This window comes from Pundamilia nyererei, unplaced genomic scaffold (genome assembly GCF_000239375.1).
Source record: "Pundamilia nyererei isolate P.nyererei 1_Seehausen unplaced genomic scaffold, PunNye1.0 scaffold00119, whole genome shotgun sequence".
Classification (NCBI taxonomy): Eukaryota; Metazoa; Chordata; class Actinopteri; order Cichliformes; family Cichlidae; genus Pundamilia; species Pundamilia nyererei.
The window spans coordinates 150,289-169,009 of NW_005187520.1; the positions used below are offsets into that span (position 1 = coordinate 150,289).

General features: G+C 38.2%; 1 protein-coding gene across 1 annotated transcript in view; it reads right to left on the bottom strand.

Annotated features, from left to right (window-relative positions):
• Window positions 1–6,363: 6,363 nt before the first annotated feature.
• Window positions 6,364–18,721, bottom strand: part of LOC102200310 (receptor-type tyrosine-protein phosphatase beta-like) — a 37,574-nt gene continuing 25,216 nt past the window's right edge. The window contains exons 25-40 of the mRNA XM_005742273.1: window positions 17,731–17,880; window positions 17,493–17,632; window positions 17,004–17,140; window positions 16,799–16,905; window positions 16,389–16,494; window positions 14,887–14,967; window positions 13,642–13,659; window positions 13,436–13,517; window positions 12,527–12,617; window positions 10,146–10,222; window positions 9,928–10,062; window positions 9,634–9,756; window positions 8,965–9,128; window positions 8,666–8,801; window positions 6,959–7,079; window positions 6,364–6,763 (exon numbers count right to left, since the gene is read on the bottom strand). Coding sequence (XP_005742330.1) covers window positions 6,741–6,763; window positions 6,959–7,079; window positions 8,666–8,801; window positions 8,965–9,128; window positions 9,634–9,756; window positions 9,928–10,062; window positions 10,146–10,222; window positions 12,527–12,617; window positions 13,436–13,517; window positions 13,642–13,659; window positions 14,887–14,967; window positions 16,389–16,494; window positions 16,799–16,905; window positions 17,004–17,140; window positions 17,493–17,632; window positions 17,731–17,880 — 1,691 coding nt within the window. The 3' untranslated portion in view covers window positions 6,364–6,740. The remainder of the gene's footprint in view (window positions 6,764–6,958; window positions 7,080–8,665; window positions 8,802–8,964; window positions 9,129–9,633; window positions 9,757–9,927; window positions 10,063–10,145; window positions 10,223–12,526; window positions 12,618–13,435; window positions 13,518–13,641; window positions 13,660–14,886; window positions 14,968–16,388; window positions 16,495–16,798; window positions 16,906–17,003; window positions 17,141–17,492; window positions 17,633–17,730; window positions 17,881–18,721) is intronic.

Consider the following 18,721-nt stretch of genomic DNA (forward strand, 5'->3'; position numbering starts at 1 on the left):
AAATCCTAGTTTTGAATTTTAGAGCTTTGCATGGACTGGCGCCAGCTTACATCTCTGATCTTCTACAGCCTTATGTCCCTAGCAGGTGAACTCATCTGATTAGGGCCTGCTTGCTATACAGCACACTAAGATGAGAACTAAGGGTGATAGAGTTTTTGCCACTGTGGCCCCTAGACTGTAGAAGTCTATCCCTCTGCACCTCAGTAGTCACTTCTAAAAAACATCTCAAAACTCACCTTTTTAGTATTTCTTTTGGTTAATTTTTGCCTGCTTATGTTGTTTGTTTTATGTTTTAGAACTTGTTATTCTATGTGCAGCACTTTGTGATTCTCTGTCTAGAAAGGTGCTATATAAATAAAAATTTTACTTACTTACTTACTTACTTTGAGGTTAGCAGACTCATCAGTGCGGACGTGCAGCCACTGAGGGCTCGGCTGGATTAAAAAGCTGCAGACGCTCGGCCCTCTGTGGCCATTTAACTCCTCTGCTGTTCAGGCAGAAACACAACTCTTCCCGAGGTGCCTTCTTTTCAGCTCGTCAATGTAAGGAGCACTCTGATCAGCAGAATGAGAACCTAATTGAGACCAGTCCATCACTTCCCCCCGCTCTACTGGCACCGAACCAAAAAAGGCCTCCACACACATATTTTAATACAAACTGATGATCAGAGGCTTAAAAACACTTTCCCTCCACTCTTCTGCAGAAATGTTAAATTCAGTGATGCTCTGAGAAAGCAGACGTTTCTCCACAAAGATTTAAGTAAACCATAATCCTGTGCTGCTGCTCACCCTTTGTTACACATGATGACGTTTTCTGTCTGGTAATACTAGGCCTCAAATTCTTGTTTTAAAATAAACATTTCAGGGTTTTGACAAGTTAATGAATTAGAAAATAACATGCAGAAATTGTGTTTAGTTTTCATTGATCCAAAAGACACTCATATATTAATCAGCACATTAAACAGTCTTAATCCAGGTAATCGGTGTGTCTGTGTGGAGTATCATGTTTGTTTTGAGGTTTATGTTAGCTGAACTTGGACATTAACTTTCCTGCCAGGTCACAGAGGGGACGCTGAGCTGGATGTTGGTCCTGGGGGAATGGGGTTCAGCTTGGCCCCTCTGACAGGACCTTCTCAGCTCTCCTTTAAGCATGCCATATCTGCTCTATCTGGGTTACCCAGTTCTGTTCGGGCCTCAGCATGCCCTAGATCAATATGGAAATCAGAGGTTTTAAATGAGCCTCACAGATGCAGATTGGAGCAGTACACAAGAAAGTTTTCTTATGTGTGACTGTGCTTCAAGTTCATGTTCAGTTCTTGTTTTTGTATAAAGTTTTCAGGTTTTCTGACGATCCAGATTCTAACATTGTATAACGTCTTTAACTGATGTGAAACTTTGGACAGTGATGCTCAGTCTTAGAGGATGATTCAGTCTCAACTACTCTGAGTCAAGTACAGGGTGGGCCATTTATATGGATACACCGTAATAAATGTGAACGGTTGGTGATATTAAAGTCCTGTTTGTGGCACATTAGTAAATGTGAGGGGGCAAACTCCTCAAGTTGGGTGGTGACCATGGTGGCCATTTAGAAGTCGGCCATCTTGGATACGACTTTTGTTTTTTCAATAGGAAGAGGGCCATGTGACACATCAAACTTATTGGTAATGTCACAAGAAAAACAATAGTGTGCTTGGTTTCAACGTAACTTTATTCTTTCATGAGTTATTTACAAGTTTCTCTTTGTTCACAGCCATTGACATGTCGAAGAGGTTAACACGTGAAACCAAGCACACTATTGTTTTTCTTGTGACATTACCAATAAGTGTGATGTGTCACATGGCCCTCTTCCTATTGAAAAAACAAAAGTCTTTTTCATTGTAGCTGAAGTCCGGGACAAACTGTGTTCCTTTTCACCACAATACGAAACGCGTAATATTTTCTCTGAATACGAGACAATTCCGTTTTTTGCGGGACGCTTGGCAACTCTAATAATTAACCTTATGAACAAAATAAAGTTCAACATCAGTAACATCATAGCACCACCCAGCTGTATAGAAACTCCATCATGCTAGCTAGCACGTAGTACGAAAAAGTTAGCATAACGAAAATAAACTCCAGCTAAACTTGGTTCATATCTGACCCAGATGGGCTGCAGGTTATAACTTCTTACCTGAAGTTCAGTTCACCTGACACTCTCAGACCAGCGGCCGCTTCGGGTCTCTCCTCTTGCCTCCCTTTTCCTTCATCCACCTGCTGGCTTCCACCACTTGCTAATGTTATTGAATCTGTGGAAGCTCCGCGATAGCCACCACACGAAGTAACGAATAACGAGCCTATCTAAATCCCAGTAACGAGTAACGCGTTCCCGGTTTTGGCATAATAACTAGTTACCGTGCTCGTTACCACAATAATAACGTAGTTACTGTAATGCGTTACTTAATAACGTGTTAGTCCCAACACTGGTAACCAGTGTGTTAAGTGGATGTGTTGTACAGGGAGATGGCCACAGACAGGAAAGGTTTCCTGTGTCGTTCAGTGGTGCTTTTCGGTAATCTCAGTCTCTCACTGAACGTGCTCCTGTGACTGACCAGCATGTCATGGAGTGGGTGGGAGGTGTTATCCAACATTGTCTTTTATCTTGGACAGCATCCGCCTGTCCGACACCACCTTGAGGTAATTACAGTAATTACAGGAAGGAAAAGCAGGACAACAAAACAATCTACAAACAGGTAAGAATGGTGGCATTGATGAGTAGCTTTATAAACATTTTACTAATGCAAAATGACATAGTATGTGTTCCAGCCCTAGAGAAATATCATGATCCTGGCACTTTTGATTTTGTGAGTTATATTTCCGCTTATCCTGTTTCTCCCATATCTCATAAAGTCTAATTCTGTGCAAGTTGTTCTTATGATTTAGTTATTTCTGGTTTTATTTTGATGGTTTCTTATCTCGTTTGTGTTGTGTTTAGTTTCACTTCCACTATCTTCTTTTCCCTGATTAGTTTCAATTGTGTATCTCACGCATCTCCATTGTGCCCCAGTCACCCTGCTGTGTGTATTTAAGCCTGGGCCCCAGTCAGGCCTTTGTCTGTTTGCTTACATTTATGTTTCTTAGTAATTGTGTTCAGACAATTTTGGATTCCTGCTATTTTTTTCATTGTTTTTTTCTGGTACCTGTTTTGAACAAATTCTTCTACATCATCAAACAAAAACAAAAACAAAAAAATGGATTATATAGATAGTCCAAGGATCCCAAAGATATTGCAAAACGCCAGTAAAAAGAAATATATCCTGTACAGAGAATTTATAAAGTGCAGACCTAAAGAAATGTGAATGATGATTTTAATAAATTCTTTGTAAGTTTCAGATGAGACCTAGCTGATAAAATTACTGCTTTGAGAAAGAGCAGAGGAGCAAATAGAAGAAAAATCCTAATTAAATGTTTCTAACAGCACAAGAGGAAAATACAATAATTGATGTTGTAGAGAGATGTCAGGACAAAATCTCAACTAACTGAAATGGTATTGATATGAAAACTGTTAAAAATGTAATTGAATGATTTTAAAAACCTCCAACCTTCATTTGCAATCTGTCATTATAAGGCGGTACAATTCCGAACAAAATGAATAGGCCTGTTTCTCTACACTCACGATTCACCCAAACACTAGTGAAATACTTTATTGATAGACTGGATAAATATTTAAATGAACACAAACTATTAATAGAGAGTTGACATGGATTTATGTCAAACTGATTAATGTTTAATGCATTAATTGAACTAAATGAAGAAATCACAAATTGTATCAGTCAAAGAACGTATGCACATGGAGTCTTTATTGACTTGAAGAAAGCTGTTGACACACTTGCCAATCACATATTAATTGATAAATTGGAAATGTATGGTATTAGATGGGTGGCGTTGGACTGGATGAAAAGTTACATAAACAACAGGCAACAGTTTATGAAGGTGGGAGAACATTAATCAAACTTTTAAACCTTGCTTGTGGAGTTATATGGGGTCTAAACCTCTAGATCATCAGATATATTGCGGTTCATTTTATTTGCAAATGATACAAATAATCTTTATCATGGAGAAAATTCACAGCAGCTTTTAGTAAATTCACATAAGAATTTACTAAAAACAAATTATCACTGAATTTAAGCAAAACTAAAATTCTATCCATCCAACCATATTTTTCCACTTATTCGGGGCCGGGTCGTGGAGGCAGCAGCCCAAGCAGAGAAGCCCAGACCTCCCTCTCCCCAGCCACCTCCTCCAGCTTATCCGGGGGGACACCAAGGCGTTTCCAGGCCAGCGTGTCCTGGGTCTGCCCCGGGGCCTCCTCCCGGTGGGACATGCCTGGAACACCTCACCCAGGAGCCATCCTTGTCAGATGCCCAAACCACTTCAAATGACTCCTTTCAAAGTGAGCAACAGCTGCTCTACTCTGAGCCCCTCCCGAATGGCCGAACTTCTCACCCTATCTCTAAGGGAGACGCCAGCCACCCTTCGGAAGAATTTCGAAATTCTAATGAAGTTTTTTTTATTTTAAATTTCAAATATCTATATATTTGAAATATCATTATCTTAAAAATGTTAAACATGGAGAATGATTTAAGCAGCATTTGAAAATGTGTGCATAATATTTATGAGCTACTGTAACCTTTCACCCAAAGAAAAAAGGCCACAAACAGTGAGGCAGATATTTTTATTCAGCACTTTATGATCAAGTTTACAACAACAGGACAGCAAATTCTAAAACTCAATTACACATTTTCTTAGGGCCTGGTTATTTAAATCCAAATCACTTTCATGAATCCATCACGATATGACAAACATAATAAAGTTTACATAAAACAATCCAGCAGGTCGAATGTATCAGAGAAAATCTTTAAAAAAAAGAAAAAGTGCAGACCAGCTTTCATAATAATGAATTTAGCCATAGTATTTTAAATGTAATGTAAATGTAAAATGCCATATCATAATACTATAAAATAAAATATGTTGCATGGGCAGAGGTAATTTAAAATGAAAATCCTCCAGCAAAAAAATCTCTGCTTTTTCTAGAAACGTATACAATCACAAAAGTCAAATTCTTTCACAATATTTATAATGATGGTTTTATTAAGAAAACATGAGGTTTCTGCATTGTATTCATACTTCAGTCTTTTATGTTTAAAGTTTAAATGGTTTACAAGCATTAATTACATTAAAGAGGAGATCAGTGTGCTCATTTCCAACTCCAGAGCTTTCTTCTCAGGCTAGTAAAGTAGCTTAATGTGATATCTAGTATTTTTACTATTATTTTTTTTAATCCTCTGAGAAACAGGCTACTGTCACTTTAAGGCCCCTCCCCTCTCTTAAAACTTATCTTATGATTAGCCAGCTTTCAGAAGCCAGTTGAGGGGCGGCACTTGGAGCTTGTGATCTGTACTAAAAGTACTTTTCTTTACAGGGATTACATTTGCATACCTCAGTATTTAAAACTTTGGCCACGTTTAACATGAATGTCTAATGCTGTATTATAAAATATATGACAGAGAATAAAGCCTCTTTAAAGTCTGAATACAGCAGGTTATGTTTGCTTGCAGCTACTCAACAGGTATAAAAGAGAAACAGAAGTATTACACAACCAGGCAGTTGTTGACAGACATATATATTCATCATATTGTAAAAAAGAAAAAAAAAAAGAGTATTACATCTATATTTACATACAGCAATATGTGTGTTTAGAATTTTTAAATAAACAGCTTATATGGAGCAGTAAGTGAGAACATACTGGAGGGTATAAAAAATAGATGGCTCTTTCCTTCCCTGCTGTCACTCAGTTATTATTTGGATCACAACAACCTGAGATCAACCAGTGCCTACATTAAAGGGACTCCACTATGTTTTTCAATGAGTTTAAATCCATTTTTAACAATTTAATTTTTCAAAGTTTGTTGTTTTTGTTGACAATAAACTATATATATTTTTTTAACATTTAGGATTCAGATAGGGCTGAATTTGATCGATCATTTGTGCCTTCTCTCTGTAGGTTTGAGTCAAAGCAGTCCTGTAAATTGAGCTGTTCCAGTATGTTTAGCTGGTGGACTTTGCTGGACTGTCAGGTGGATTTAGAAAAAAAAAAGAAGAAAGAAATCCAATTTGCATGCCAATCTGAGCTCAGATGCAGATTATTTAACAGGTACTCACAGTTCTTAAACAGCTTTACGGAAGATGATTTATTCAAAATTACAGAAATGACTATATAATTATAATAATATGCTGCACAATTATCATTCAATCCTTTTTTTAAATATATAAACGTATGGTTAAAAATAATAAGTGTCAGATGTTTTAATGGTTTTGGATTCTTGTGTTGAATAAAATCAGACTGTAAATTTAGTGGAAAGTCTGTGAGGTGTTATTTGCTAAATTTTAAAAACTTTTCTCAGATTGTGCTGATCACCAGCTGATCACCAGCTCTAGCTACGAAAGTCTTCCCTGCAGCGCCAACAAACCCAGAACCTCCGACTTGTCTTGTGCTTTGTTTTTATTTAATCCCAAATCTGCACTTTAATTTCTACTTTTCCTCAATGAATTTGTTGCTGTAAAACCAGTGATTCAGAGTGCAAGACCTACAGCCCTGAAAAAAGGTTTTTACAATCTTGGACTTATTTATTTATATTCCCTGTTTTGTCCGTTTCTTGTGTTGGAATGTTTCCTCGTTTTGATCGCATGAACATCGTCATCTCTTTAGCGTCCAGTGTAAATGAAATCTGAGAAAACAAAGGGACAAAAAAGGGAAAAAATGACTATGATTTATGTGTGCTGCAGACAAATACACAGTTTCTACTGAAATATATAAATGCAGTTTCAGTTCAACTGTCAAACACAGAAATGGGACAGTTCACGTCCACAGGTGGACTGTTTCATTTCTGGGCTCCGATGACAAATGTTAGAAACAGTCTCACCTCTGCAGTACTCAGGGTTGAAATTTTCATAGATGGGGTAGAGAGGGTTCTCCTGTTCGCTGCGATGCTTTCTGGCTCTTAGGACATCCCGAATACACTGATACAGGAAGGCATACTGGCACTGCAATGCAACAAGACCGTTATAATGTTGTAATAAACACCTTCCGGTGCTTTTAGAGCATTCACTGCAGAATTCATTCATGTCCCATGGAAAACACAGACATTAATTTCACTAACCAATAATTTGTCAGTTTCCATCAATAACCTTTTTTATTTCTGACAAAAACACGATGATAACAAAATAAAAACTAATGCAAAAGGACAAAATACTATTGATCCTTTTGTCAGCAAATAAAATTGAATTGACTAAAACACATGATTAAGACTAAATCTAAAACTAAATCAGCTTTGTTTTTTCTTTTTTCTTTCCTTTCCCTCAGGTCATCTGGATCCGTTTTTTTTTTATCAGTTCCCAGTCAGAACCAGACACGGAGAAGCTGCATTCAGCTTTTATGCTTCTTATATCTGGAACAAACTCCCAGAAAGCCTCAGATCAGTTGAAACACTCAGTTTATTTAAATCCAGGTTGAAGACTCACCTGTTCTCAACTGCATTTGAATAAAACACCAAATCCACACTTTTAAGCTTAAATTTCAAAACTTAAATTTTAACTGCTGATATCTACTGTTCTGATTTTATCTACTGTTTTGCTTTTTTTTTGTTTGTTTTTTATTAATTTTAAATCCATCCATCCATCCATCCATTCGCTTCCGCTTATCCTTTCCAGGGTCGCGGGGGGGCGCTGGAGCCTATCCCAGCTGTCATGGGGCGAGAGGCGGGGTACACCCTGGACAGGTCGCCAGTCTGTCGCAGGGCCAACACACATTTTAAATCATGCTTTTTATTTGTTTTTGTTTTTAATGTCTCTGTAAAGCACTTTGAATCACCTTGTTGTTGAATTGTGCTATATAAATAAACTTGCCTTGCCTTTATTTGTTTGATCCAGGTTTGATCAAGATTGACAATTTAGTATTATAACGACAGTAATTGGTAGAATTTTCAGACTACCATATTTGATAGCTTCCATTGTTAATTTTTTCTCACGTTTTAATGATGTAGCTCCAGTTTAGTCTAAAATTCTCATTGTAATATTAATACTTGAACTTGTTTTTTATGTACAATAGTATTTTTTTTTGATTTGCTACAAACTGGTTTGGGTGTGGTAACGTCATCATAAACTGTTTTTTCAAAACCAATTTGCATTCAATATTTACTAAAAAGGAGGATAACATCCTATTTCTAAATCTTTATTGGTAGTTAAATTCTAGATTAGGTCAATATTTCCTGATGTTTCTTGTCTAATAGTTTCAGTTTTAATGATGTATTACCATAAACCATGCAGATTTATCAAAAGCCAATAAAATCTGGTTTCTTTTCTTCCAATTATTTGTTTTTTTGCGACTGGTTTATTTCAAAGTCTATTGTTGTTTGCCTTTGCTTCCATGTGGGACTATCCTTAATCATATTCTAATAAGTAAAATTGAAATAATGACTAAAATACCTGCTAAACATAATGAGATGAACTGAAGTGCTACAATCACTGGTCTAAGTGGGAGAAATGTCTGGTGTACAAGTTGAAATCAAATAATCAAACGAATGTCCTAGAATTCAAAGCTAAATACTTAAATATTTGAATGTAGCTCTTACCTCAGTCTGGACCATGTGCTGGCGGTGCAGGCGGAGGTCGAACACACAGCCGTAAAGGTCGATGGTTCCTTTGGAGTCCAGCTGCTGCAGAACCCGATCCAAAGCAATGAAGGTCCCTGTGCGCCCGACTCCAGCACTAACAAGCAAAAACATCCAGTTATCAATGATCTTAAACAGAGAATCAAAGAAGGTTCAAGGACTCAATAGTTCACTTTTTTGGGGGGGGGGGTTCTAATGGCGGGATTCTGTTAACTCACAGCCAATCAGATTTCTCCCTGAGGACAGCCTCAAGCATCTACCTGCAGTGAACGACGGTGGCTCCGGTGCTGGGCGATCGGTCCACATAGTCCCGGGCTGTCCTGACAAACTGGATCAGGGACTGGGTGCTCTCAGGGACGCCGTGATCAGGCCACACCGTGTAGTGGAAGTGACGCAGTACCCGAGGATAACTGCAGCTGCTCTCCTGTCCAGGTCAATAATGGATTTATTAGGATTGTTATCACCCATAGCGACATTCAAGGTCTGGATTTTGAGGCTTTAGATATAATGTAACATAACGACATAACGTTTCAACATAACATAGTGGAAATCAACTTTTTCATGGCCACACCAAAAACATGCAGAAATAATCAGAATAATCCTTCTGTAGCCTCTCGATTCACCCTCTCCATGAAACAAGGGTGGTTTCATGGAGGTTAGCTCCTCCCCTTTTAACAGATATTTGTACAGCAGGTGGGTGGACTCTCTGTCACAGAGATAAACATACTGTATAAGGATATCCCCTTAAAACCTCAAATCTCTGCAACTTTACAGACATTGTTTGGCCATGTTTATCACATGAGCTTTATTTGGAGAAGTTATGAAAATGAAAGCTTCACAATAAGTATATCCCTTCTTCATTCTTTAGATATTACTGCTTTTCTACATTTTTACGCTGGAATAAAAAACGAGAGTAAAAAGAAACATACCGAGGTGATCTTGAACTCTCGGATGGTCCACTCAGGCAGGACAGACTCTGACAGCATCTGAATGACCAGATCACCGTAGTACAGAGGCTCTCTGTCTGCAGGCCAGTACTGGTCACACTTCACCTGGAAACACAGCATTCATATAGTTTAATTACTTCTCAGGGTTGAGTTTATCTTCCTTTGCTAACCTGTGAGAAGAATCTGGAGCTCTTTTCAGCTTGCAATCAAAGCTCATAATTTCAGTTTCATAATGGTTCCACTCAGGTGGACATTTTGATCAAGCGGACGCCTCACCCGTCCTTTCTCCACACACTGGGTCACCATGATGATGTTGTAGACGCCGTGCTCCCACACCATCCGCCAGAAATCATCTTTTGTGCCCGGGAGCGGCCCCTGGCTGGCAATGTACTCCCTGCGGTAGTTATTACCCTGCACATGTAGGCAAGAGAGGCGGTATTAGTGTCATTGTCAGTGAGTGTGCTCAGTTTGTGCTTTTTAGCATGTGCTCATACAGGTATGTAGCTGGCGTTGATGTAATCGGAGCAGGGGTCGTCCTCCAGGTACGACAGCTTCACTCGGGTAGAATCATCTAGAAAAATGAAGAAATAAGTCACCAGCGGCTTTCATTATCTTTAACGTGTAGTTTAAACTAACTCTAATGCAATGAGTACTGAACTGGTTTAATAAATGTTGACTGAATTCCTCCCACTACATCCAGCATCCACAGAGCAACGTAACCATAAGGCGTTTTAGCTCCATTTTTGGTCTCCACCTGTTCTTATAAATAATTTCTGGGTTTTTAGCTTCTTAAGGTTTCTCTTTCTTCAAAAGCTGTAACTGTCTGCTGTTTGCTGCTGAGCTGGGCACTTTTAGAGGTTATTTATTAAGTAGTCATTTACCTAAAATCAGTTTGAACACCCAGAACTAAAAGTGTGAAGGCTATAAAAGCACCACAGGGCGACAGCCAGACTCTGACTCTGAAGTATTGCTAAAGTTTTCTTGTTTCTTGTTTTCTGTGTTTCATCATTGTAGAAGTTTCACTAAAATGTCTTTTTTCAATTTTTTTTTATCAGTTAACCTTTATTAAACTGTCAGTATATAGAAAAAAGGCCAATCAGTTTGGTAGTGGTAGTGTGGTAGTCTTGAGAGGAAAAATCAGGGATAAATTAATATTTATTAATATTTATTAAAAATTGTTTGCCAGTTTTTGGATAACATTAAAAATTTTGGATTAAAACAGGTTTAACTGATGCTCTCAGTCATTCAGTTATTCTTATTTTTTTCTTGCAATTTTAATAAAATTTATATCATCTTATTGCAGCTTTGCAATAATACTAAACATCAGATTCGCACATTTAACCTTAAACCAGCCAAAAACGAACAATTATGAAAATTGCCCAATTAAATTTCTATCAGTCTACTTAGTGAAGAAGCAACCATCATTTTGAGCTACTGAGGGCATATTTGTAAAAGCAATAAGCGCAGATTCCTTATAGTTTAATCAATATGGTCACATTAATGTTTCACCATAGGGTAAAGGATGCAGTTTATGTCTGATGGTGAAATTCTAACACATCCACTCCAGAATAAGTAATGAAAACAGCGTCTCTCACAGCTTTCCTGAGGTTCTTATTATTGAATGTGAAAGATGTGTGAATGCAAAACAGACTCAGTAATGACTCATTTCACTGAGAGAGAGAGAGAGAGAGTGAGTGTGTGTGTGTGTGTGTGTGTGTGTGTGGTGTAAGTGTGTTTACTTCTCTGACAGTTAATTATAGAGGTGATGTTGTAAATGTGGCACCTCAAGTCATAAATCTGATTTTTTTGCAGTTAAAAATAACGGATGCTTAATTACTTTATTTTAAACTGAGGATACTTCAGAAGGAAAAACTTTGAAAATGACAAATTGTGGATGTGGAAATTACATTTATAATTGCGTAAAACAGATGTACCAAACAATCTTCATGTGATTAGAAATCTGTCTGTATATCACTCCCATAGCAAAAAATCAATGAACTAACATTTCAGACATTTAAAACTAATTTGGCATCATCCCCAACGACGCAGACAGAAAACAGTTTCACAGATGTATCATAATTTTAAACATTACATTTCACAGATGATTCATTAATTGAGTAATAACAATTAAAAAATCAACTCTTTTGTGCTATTTCAAGCAAATGTTATTGTTACCTGAGTAAAGATTGCGTCATTCAAGGAAATTCAGATTCCGTGTCATTATTTAAAACCGCTCCTTTCTTTTTCTTTCTTTCTTTTTTTTTAATCAATCCATCCTTAATATAATTTAGCTGTTTTTCAGCCCATCATCACACCACCTTTGAATGAGCAAAAATTCAGTTATGCAAATTCATTAAACTGGACTCGGATACGAGGGCTGAAACTTTAAGATCAATTAAATTTGGCCAGTTGTTGGTATCAGCTGATCAACTGGTTGGAGGACATACCATTTTATAGTTTTTAATCTGCTGGTTGGAAAAAAGATGCTATGCGAAACTATTTTGTGACGTGTGGATAATAAATAATATAGAGGACAATCTGCTTGGGTGGCTAAGAAATGGAAACAAAAAGCTAATTAAATGAGTAAATATTCCATATAGATGCTGTATTTTCAGTAGTATTGTGTAATTATGAAGGCTTTTATCACCTCAAGCCTCAGAGTTCATCCTTGTCACCAAGGGAACAGGTGCTGCCTCATTAAAGCTCTTGACGATGTGATAATTGCCATGATTTCCACTTTGATTTATTTTTCTTTCTCACTGAGGGACTTGAAGGGTTGTCAGCTAACTGTTATGTGGAGTGACTGTTTTTTTTTCTTTTTTCTTTTTAAGTTTTTGAGAAGCAAAAAAGCTTTAAAGCTAAAAACTGCACTTACATGGCAGGATGTTGTTGTAGCGGTTCTTTCCTCGGTTTTCCGGCACTCGGGCGACATCCATCGTCTGGTTACGGCCGACATCCTTCAGATCCTGAACAGAGATGAGAATAATTACATTTGTACAGTTATAAACATCAGGACTTTGTGACTAACAAGACCAGCCAAAATCTGCTTTTGAAGAAAAGCAGTGCCATTCCTCATCAGAGTCATGGTACATTACTTGACCTTTAAGTTTCAGAGAAGCAATGATTGAAAAGCAAAATTGTTCTGAAAAGGCAGGCAAGTCAAACCAACAACCAACTGGCATAAGCATGAGCCCAGAACAAGCAGTTTGATTTGCTGTGAAGTTGGTACACAATTGGAAGACTTTCAAGGTTTTTGAGTGTAAGATGGGTATCCAAAACCCAGAGTTATTCCAACAGAGTGATCTGATGTTATTCAACTGAACTGTGAAGCACTTTGATGCAGTTTAAAAGACCTATTTTGTTTTATTTTATCAGTGACTGTATATCACAGAAGTACTTGTTTTTTTTTAATTTACCTGATTTAATTTAAGTTCATTTGTTGTTATTAATACCCACACAGTCAAAGGGACTGTGTGGGTATTAATTTTTCCTTATTTTATAGTTTTAAAGGTGCTCAATGATGTCAAGAGAGTGAGCCGTGTTTGGTGAGGAAATAAATGGCTGCACCCGTTAGAGACTCTTCTGTCATTCTTAATGCCAGGGGCTGCTACAACAGTGATTTAATATTATTAATATGCAAAACCTCTGGTAAAAGAAACAGTGTGTCTTTCTGTCTTCCTGAGATTTAACACTCCAAATGAAAACTGAAGACATGCCCAACAAACAAATAGTATGATTGATCAGGTTCTTGAACACACTTTTGTAATAATTTTCATACACTTACCTCAAACTCTTCAGAAAGCAAGTAGTTGGAGTCGGCCTGCAGCTTGGTCAGATGCGACTCGAAATGGGCCGCTTTGATAGGACTGAACAGAGAAAGATAGACAAATACTCAGCAAAAGGTATATACTGGAGGTAGAGTGGTGATTTTTAGCCATTTCAACAAATTAATTACATACAAAGTTTCAGAAATAAAGCCTAAACTCTCACCTGGTGATCCGACGGTTACTGCAACAGAAGATTAAAAAATTGAATTAATTCATGTGACAGTACAATAAGGTGGTGAAACATAGGTTGGTTTATAAAGGTGGGTAATCAACTAGACAGTAACACAAACATAATACAGGAGTGAAAATGATACATTATGTATAGTTTTATCGCCTCTTGTAACATTATGCAGTAAGAGGAATACAATATGGTTCTGTTATAGCAATATTTCCAGTCTAGTAGACAGTCAAAACATCTCTATTATTTAATTCTTTATCTATTACTTAATTGTGTTGGTGAAGTCTTTATCAAAGAAAAAGCTGCATGTAACAGTCCAAAATGTATGCTCTCCTAGAGCTTTCTTTTTCTAAAACAGTCCAGCGAGCTGGATTGGAGTCCTTGTTGTGCTAATTCTGGCCCCTGGGCCTTACATTTGACACCCTTGTTCTAAAATGTCATTGACTGTGATTTTATGCAAAAGTGGGGTTTAATTTAATCATCTATAACTTAGCTGGTTCAATCAACACTTAAAACATCTCATATACTCAGTCAAAGAAAACCTTACATTTGTGACCTTAAAGTCATTTTAATTCATGGCCCACAAGCTGAGGTGGGCTGGCCTATCCTGTGACAGAATGATGGACAGGCTGAGATGTCTGACAGACGTGTAATATGAAAGATACCACAACAACAGCCTATTTTTACACATTCGTTGGGTTTAAAACACTTGCGTCTAATCACATTACTGCAATTTACACGCCTTGCAAAGCTGTCCCGTAAGCTGAATTGGACCCTCTGGTCGGTTCTGGCCTAAATAATGCAGGAATTTTTCATCTGCGATTTGTTTCCAAGTGAATTTGAGATCTGATAATCACTGCTACCAGCAAACGCAGAAGAGCATCGTCTTTATGTCCAGTTAAAAAACACGCTGTAACTGTAAGCTGGGGTCATTTATGAAGCACAGAGAAGCTTTGTTTCTACGCTCTGTTACATTTGTGGTTGATGAGCTGTGGCCAATATACAAATGTATGCAGACACACACACACACACACACACTAATTAACAGATGCTGCGGCCTGTGGTGGGTGAATGATGAGGTAATCTGAGAGAGGGAGCGAGCACTTTATTGGAAACTAATTCTTCTTCACACACTCACATATTGGACGTGGGAGGTGTTGGAAACTAATCTCTCCCTCTCTCACGTACTGAAGAAGAATAATTATAGATGTGCCGTGCGCACAAACTTACCTCCGGACGCCCATATACATCCCTGAAGTTGGAACTTCTTTCCACATGCTCATCCTCACCACCGGGTTCTCCTGCACAGCCCTACACAGAAAATATCAGCACTGATTAGGAACATTAAGATCAAAGAGTTAAACCAATGAAAACATTTGAGCCGTGCCCTCTACGCTAATAAACATGTTCACCAAATCACAACTAATTAACTCTGTAAATTAGCTTAACAGCTAAATGACTGTGAGAAAACTGATGTGACATTTTGGAGCTAATTTTCTGTTCAGGGCTCTGTTGTGGGGCCATAAATGTTACATAAAGTCATGAAGCCAGTCGGAAATTTCACACTGATGCCACAGAGACAACGCCCCATCCAGAGTTAGTGGCATTGATGGTGTAGTATTAAAAAAGAAATGTGTGTTATCTCAGATATGCTTTAAAAAGCTGTTAAAGTGTCCATCATTTTGACTTATACAAGAGGAAATCTGCAAACAGAAGAACAGATTCAACTTAAAGGTAAAAAAAACTCTAAGCTGTAGTTAAAAAAAAGTTTACTATTCTGTTCTTAGTCTGAAATAGAAAAACTTTTAAACTTAGCCAAATTATATTCTCCTTTTTCTTTGCACAATCTTAAACTGTCAGATGGTCCAAACAAACATGATGGTAAATGGTCTGTATTTATATAGCGCTTTACTAGTCCCTAAGGACCCCAAAGCGCTTTACATATCCAGTCATCCACCCATTCACACACTGGTGATGGCAAGCTACATTGTAGCCACAGCCACCCTGGGGAGCACTGACAGAGGCGAGGCTGCCGGACACTGGCACCACCGGGCCCTCTGACCACCACCAGTAGGCAACGGGTGAAGTGTCTTGCCCAAGGACACAACGACCAAGACTGTCCAAGCCGGGGCTCGAACCGGCAACCTTCCGATTACAAGGCGAACTCCCAACTCTTGAGCCACGATCGCCCCACATGACCACAGGTTCAAATAATGAAGTAAGTGTTTGAAAACGGTAGAAGCCAGCAATCCAGTGTTTGGATCTCAGCCTAATCCGGCTTCATCAACAACTTTTCCTATATTTCACTTTGTTTTTAACTTGACTACAAACTCTGGCTTTCCCGCTTTGTTCTGATCGGTTTAATATTTGTTTTGAAGATTATGTAATCTGTTGTTATATTAATATTTCCCCTCTGTGTCTATCTCTGCTCCACTCCGTGTGTGAGAAAGTGCACTCAACGTGAAACTGTGAGCAGGGAAAGGATGCGCTAACATGACCAACTGGAGTTCAGCACCTTCATAAATCTCTAAGAGAAAAAAACCTAGATGATTTAATTTGAAAATCATTCAAATACACAGCTGTGTTTTAAACTCCCAAACACTGACTCATTCAAAGCTCCCGTAGTGGAGTTTCAGATTAAAGAGCAGGAAATGAGCAGCACATGTTTTGGCTGATCTTACACTTCCAAGCGTCCTTGAGGTAACTACAAGCAGAACGCCTAGTGTACTCACACTTTGCGTAGCCTCTGTCTGTAGGCCAGCAGAGAGACGACTGCCACCATCATACCAATGAGGAACATGCCAGCACTCAGACCCTCCACCACACCACCTAGAGGCTCTGACAAAGAACAACACATATCGGGAGATAGCTGAGGTTAGACAGACCAGCTGTGATGTTTCAGCTTTTACTTCATGTGCCCTTGAGTGGAAGGTGTAGATAAAACATCTGTGTCATATTAATGCGTCAAAACTCAAAGACAAATTTTTAAAAATTTAGATGAGATGGTCCCAAAAATTCATTAATTCTACTCATTGCTATCCTTAGTTTACGGAAAAGTTAGGTTTGGTTAAACTCAGGTAAGATTTTTTAAAGAAAAAGAATAAAATCTTTAATCATCAGTGAAAATGGTCGGCCGTCTCACCTGCGTGCGTCCGGAGTGGCTCTGACAGGTAAGTGTCAGTGAAGAGTGGCTGAGAAAACTCTCTGTGGTTCTCGTCAAACAGTCGGGTGAAGGCTCGCACGCTTAGCCTGCGCGAGCAGACACACACACACACATACACGGTCAGTAGCTGAGGGGAGGTGTTTCTGTGCTCAGTGGCACTTCAGCAGCATCAGTTTCTCATTACCTGTATGATGTTTTGGCTTTCAGTGGCCCGTCACAGAAGGCACCGTAGCTGTCACTCAGATAGAGGTCACCGTCATGGTAATGATCACAGGATCCCCCCAACCGGTCTCCTCCTGCGCCCAGGTTCACCTCCACCACCTGATCAGGTATTGATTGACCACATTAATATATTGACAGATATACAACCAGCACAGTTCTTATTCAGAGGGTGACTGTGATCATTTTTTTAACTTCTTCACTTTTTTAAAAATTATCTTAAAAAATGTAATAAAATTAAATATTTTAATTCTAATGTCTTAAATTTTAATTATGCAAATAAACAATAAATAAAAATGTTCTTCGTGAAGATCAGAATCTTGAGTTTAATCAGCACCTTTATAATGACTAAAGGTTTGGTTGTTTATGTCAAGTCTACAGAAAACAAATATTTTGTTTGCATTTTTAGAAAAGTTAGAAAAAGATCTATTTCAACATGTAATTTGCAGATTACCTGCCCAGCAGAACTCTCAGTGTCCTGTGGACAGCGGCTGGGGAAGTAGGCAGTCTGATAGGCTCTGACGGATGAGTTGCTGATGTAGTCGCGGTATGAGGGCAGTGGGTGGCGCTGTTCTGGCTGCAGCATTTCATTGGCTGTCAGAAGAGACAAAAAAACGTGTCTACCTCCAGTTTGTCTGTCTGGAAATGAATGTAAGTCAAAGTAATGTAAACATGTGTTGGTGTGTTTGTACCATCAGACTCGGCCACGATCACGGTGAAGTATCGGACGGCTCCGTTGGTGTCGCTGAACCAGGAGCAGTTAAAGCGAAACAGGATGGAGGATGACTTGATTTTCGATGACCTTTTGGTGACACATACACTTTGAGGTGGGACAGGAGGGCCTGAAAGGTGAGAGGACTGGTTAAACAAATATAAGTGCCATTTTGACTTTTTATTGAATATATTTTTAGCTCATAATAATTGCAGTAATCATTTTAAAAATTAAGTTGGAATTTTTGTTTATTTTCTCAAGATTTGGACATTTTATCAAGCTCAAACTATTTTATAACTGTGAAATTATCATATGACATACATGATTATTCATGGCATTTAAAAATATTGTAATATTAATTGCAAAATAAACAGCACATTGAAATGTTTTTTCTGAAAACTCTGAAACAAGAAATGTACAAAAGTTTATAAAAACAAAAATTCTCAAAAGAGAAAAACAATATTATGCTTCCACAATCAGCACAATAGTATCACATGGTGATCATCACTACTAGTATACCACAACACTGTGAAAAGTATATAAAAATATAGTTTTGTTGTTTCTGAAGAAACTGGCTTTTCCAGTTTCCATTCGCTCTTTCTCCCAGTTTCATCCTTAGCTTTCTCTCTTCCTGAAATGCCACCTATAAAAAACTTGTGGATTTTCTGCCTTTTTCTGTTTCCAGTGCGCTTGTGTCAGGATGATTTATAATGCAACACAAGCACAAAGAGGGAGGAAGAGATGGACGTGAACTAAGGGGGGACAAAGAGAAGAAAGGAAAAGGTTTTAGCAGAGGAGAAAAGTTTCCAGAGTGTTTGGGGTCATGGTGACTTTTTCAAAAAGGGCAAAGAGAAAAATAAAGTGACACTTCAAAGATTAAGAACCTGTGTGTGTGTCTCCTTCCTTCATTATGAACACACACACACACACACACACACACACACACACACACACACACACACACACACACA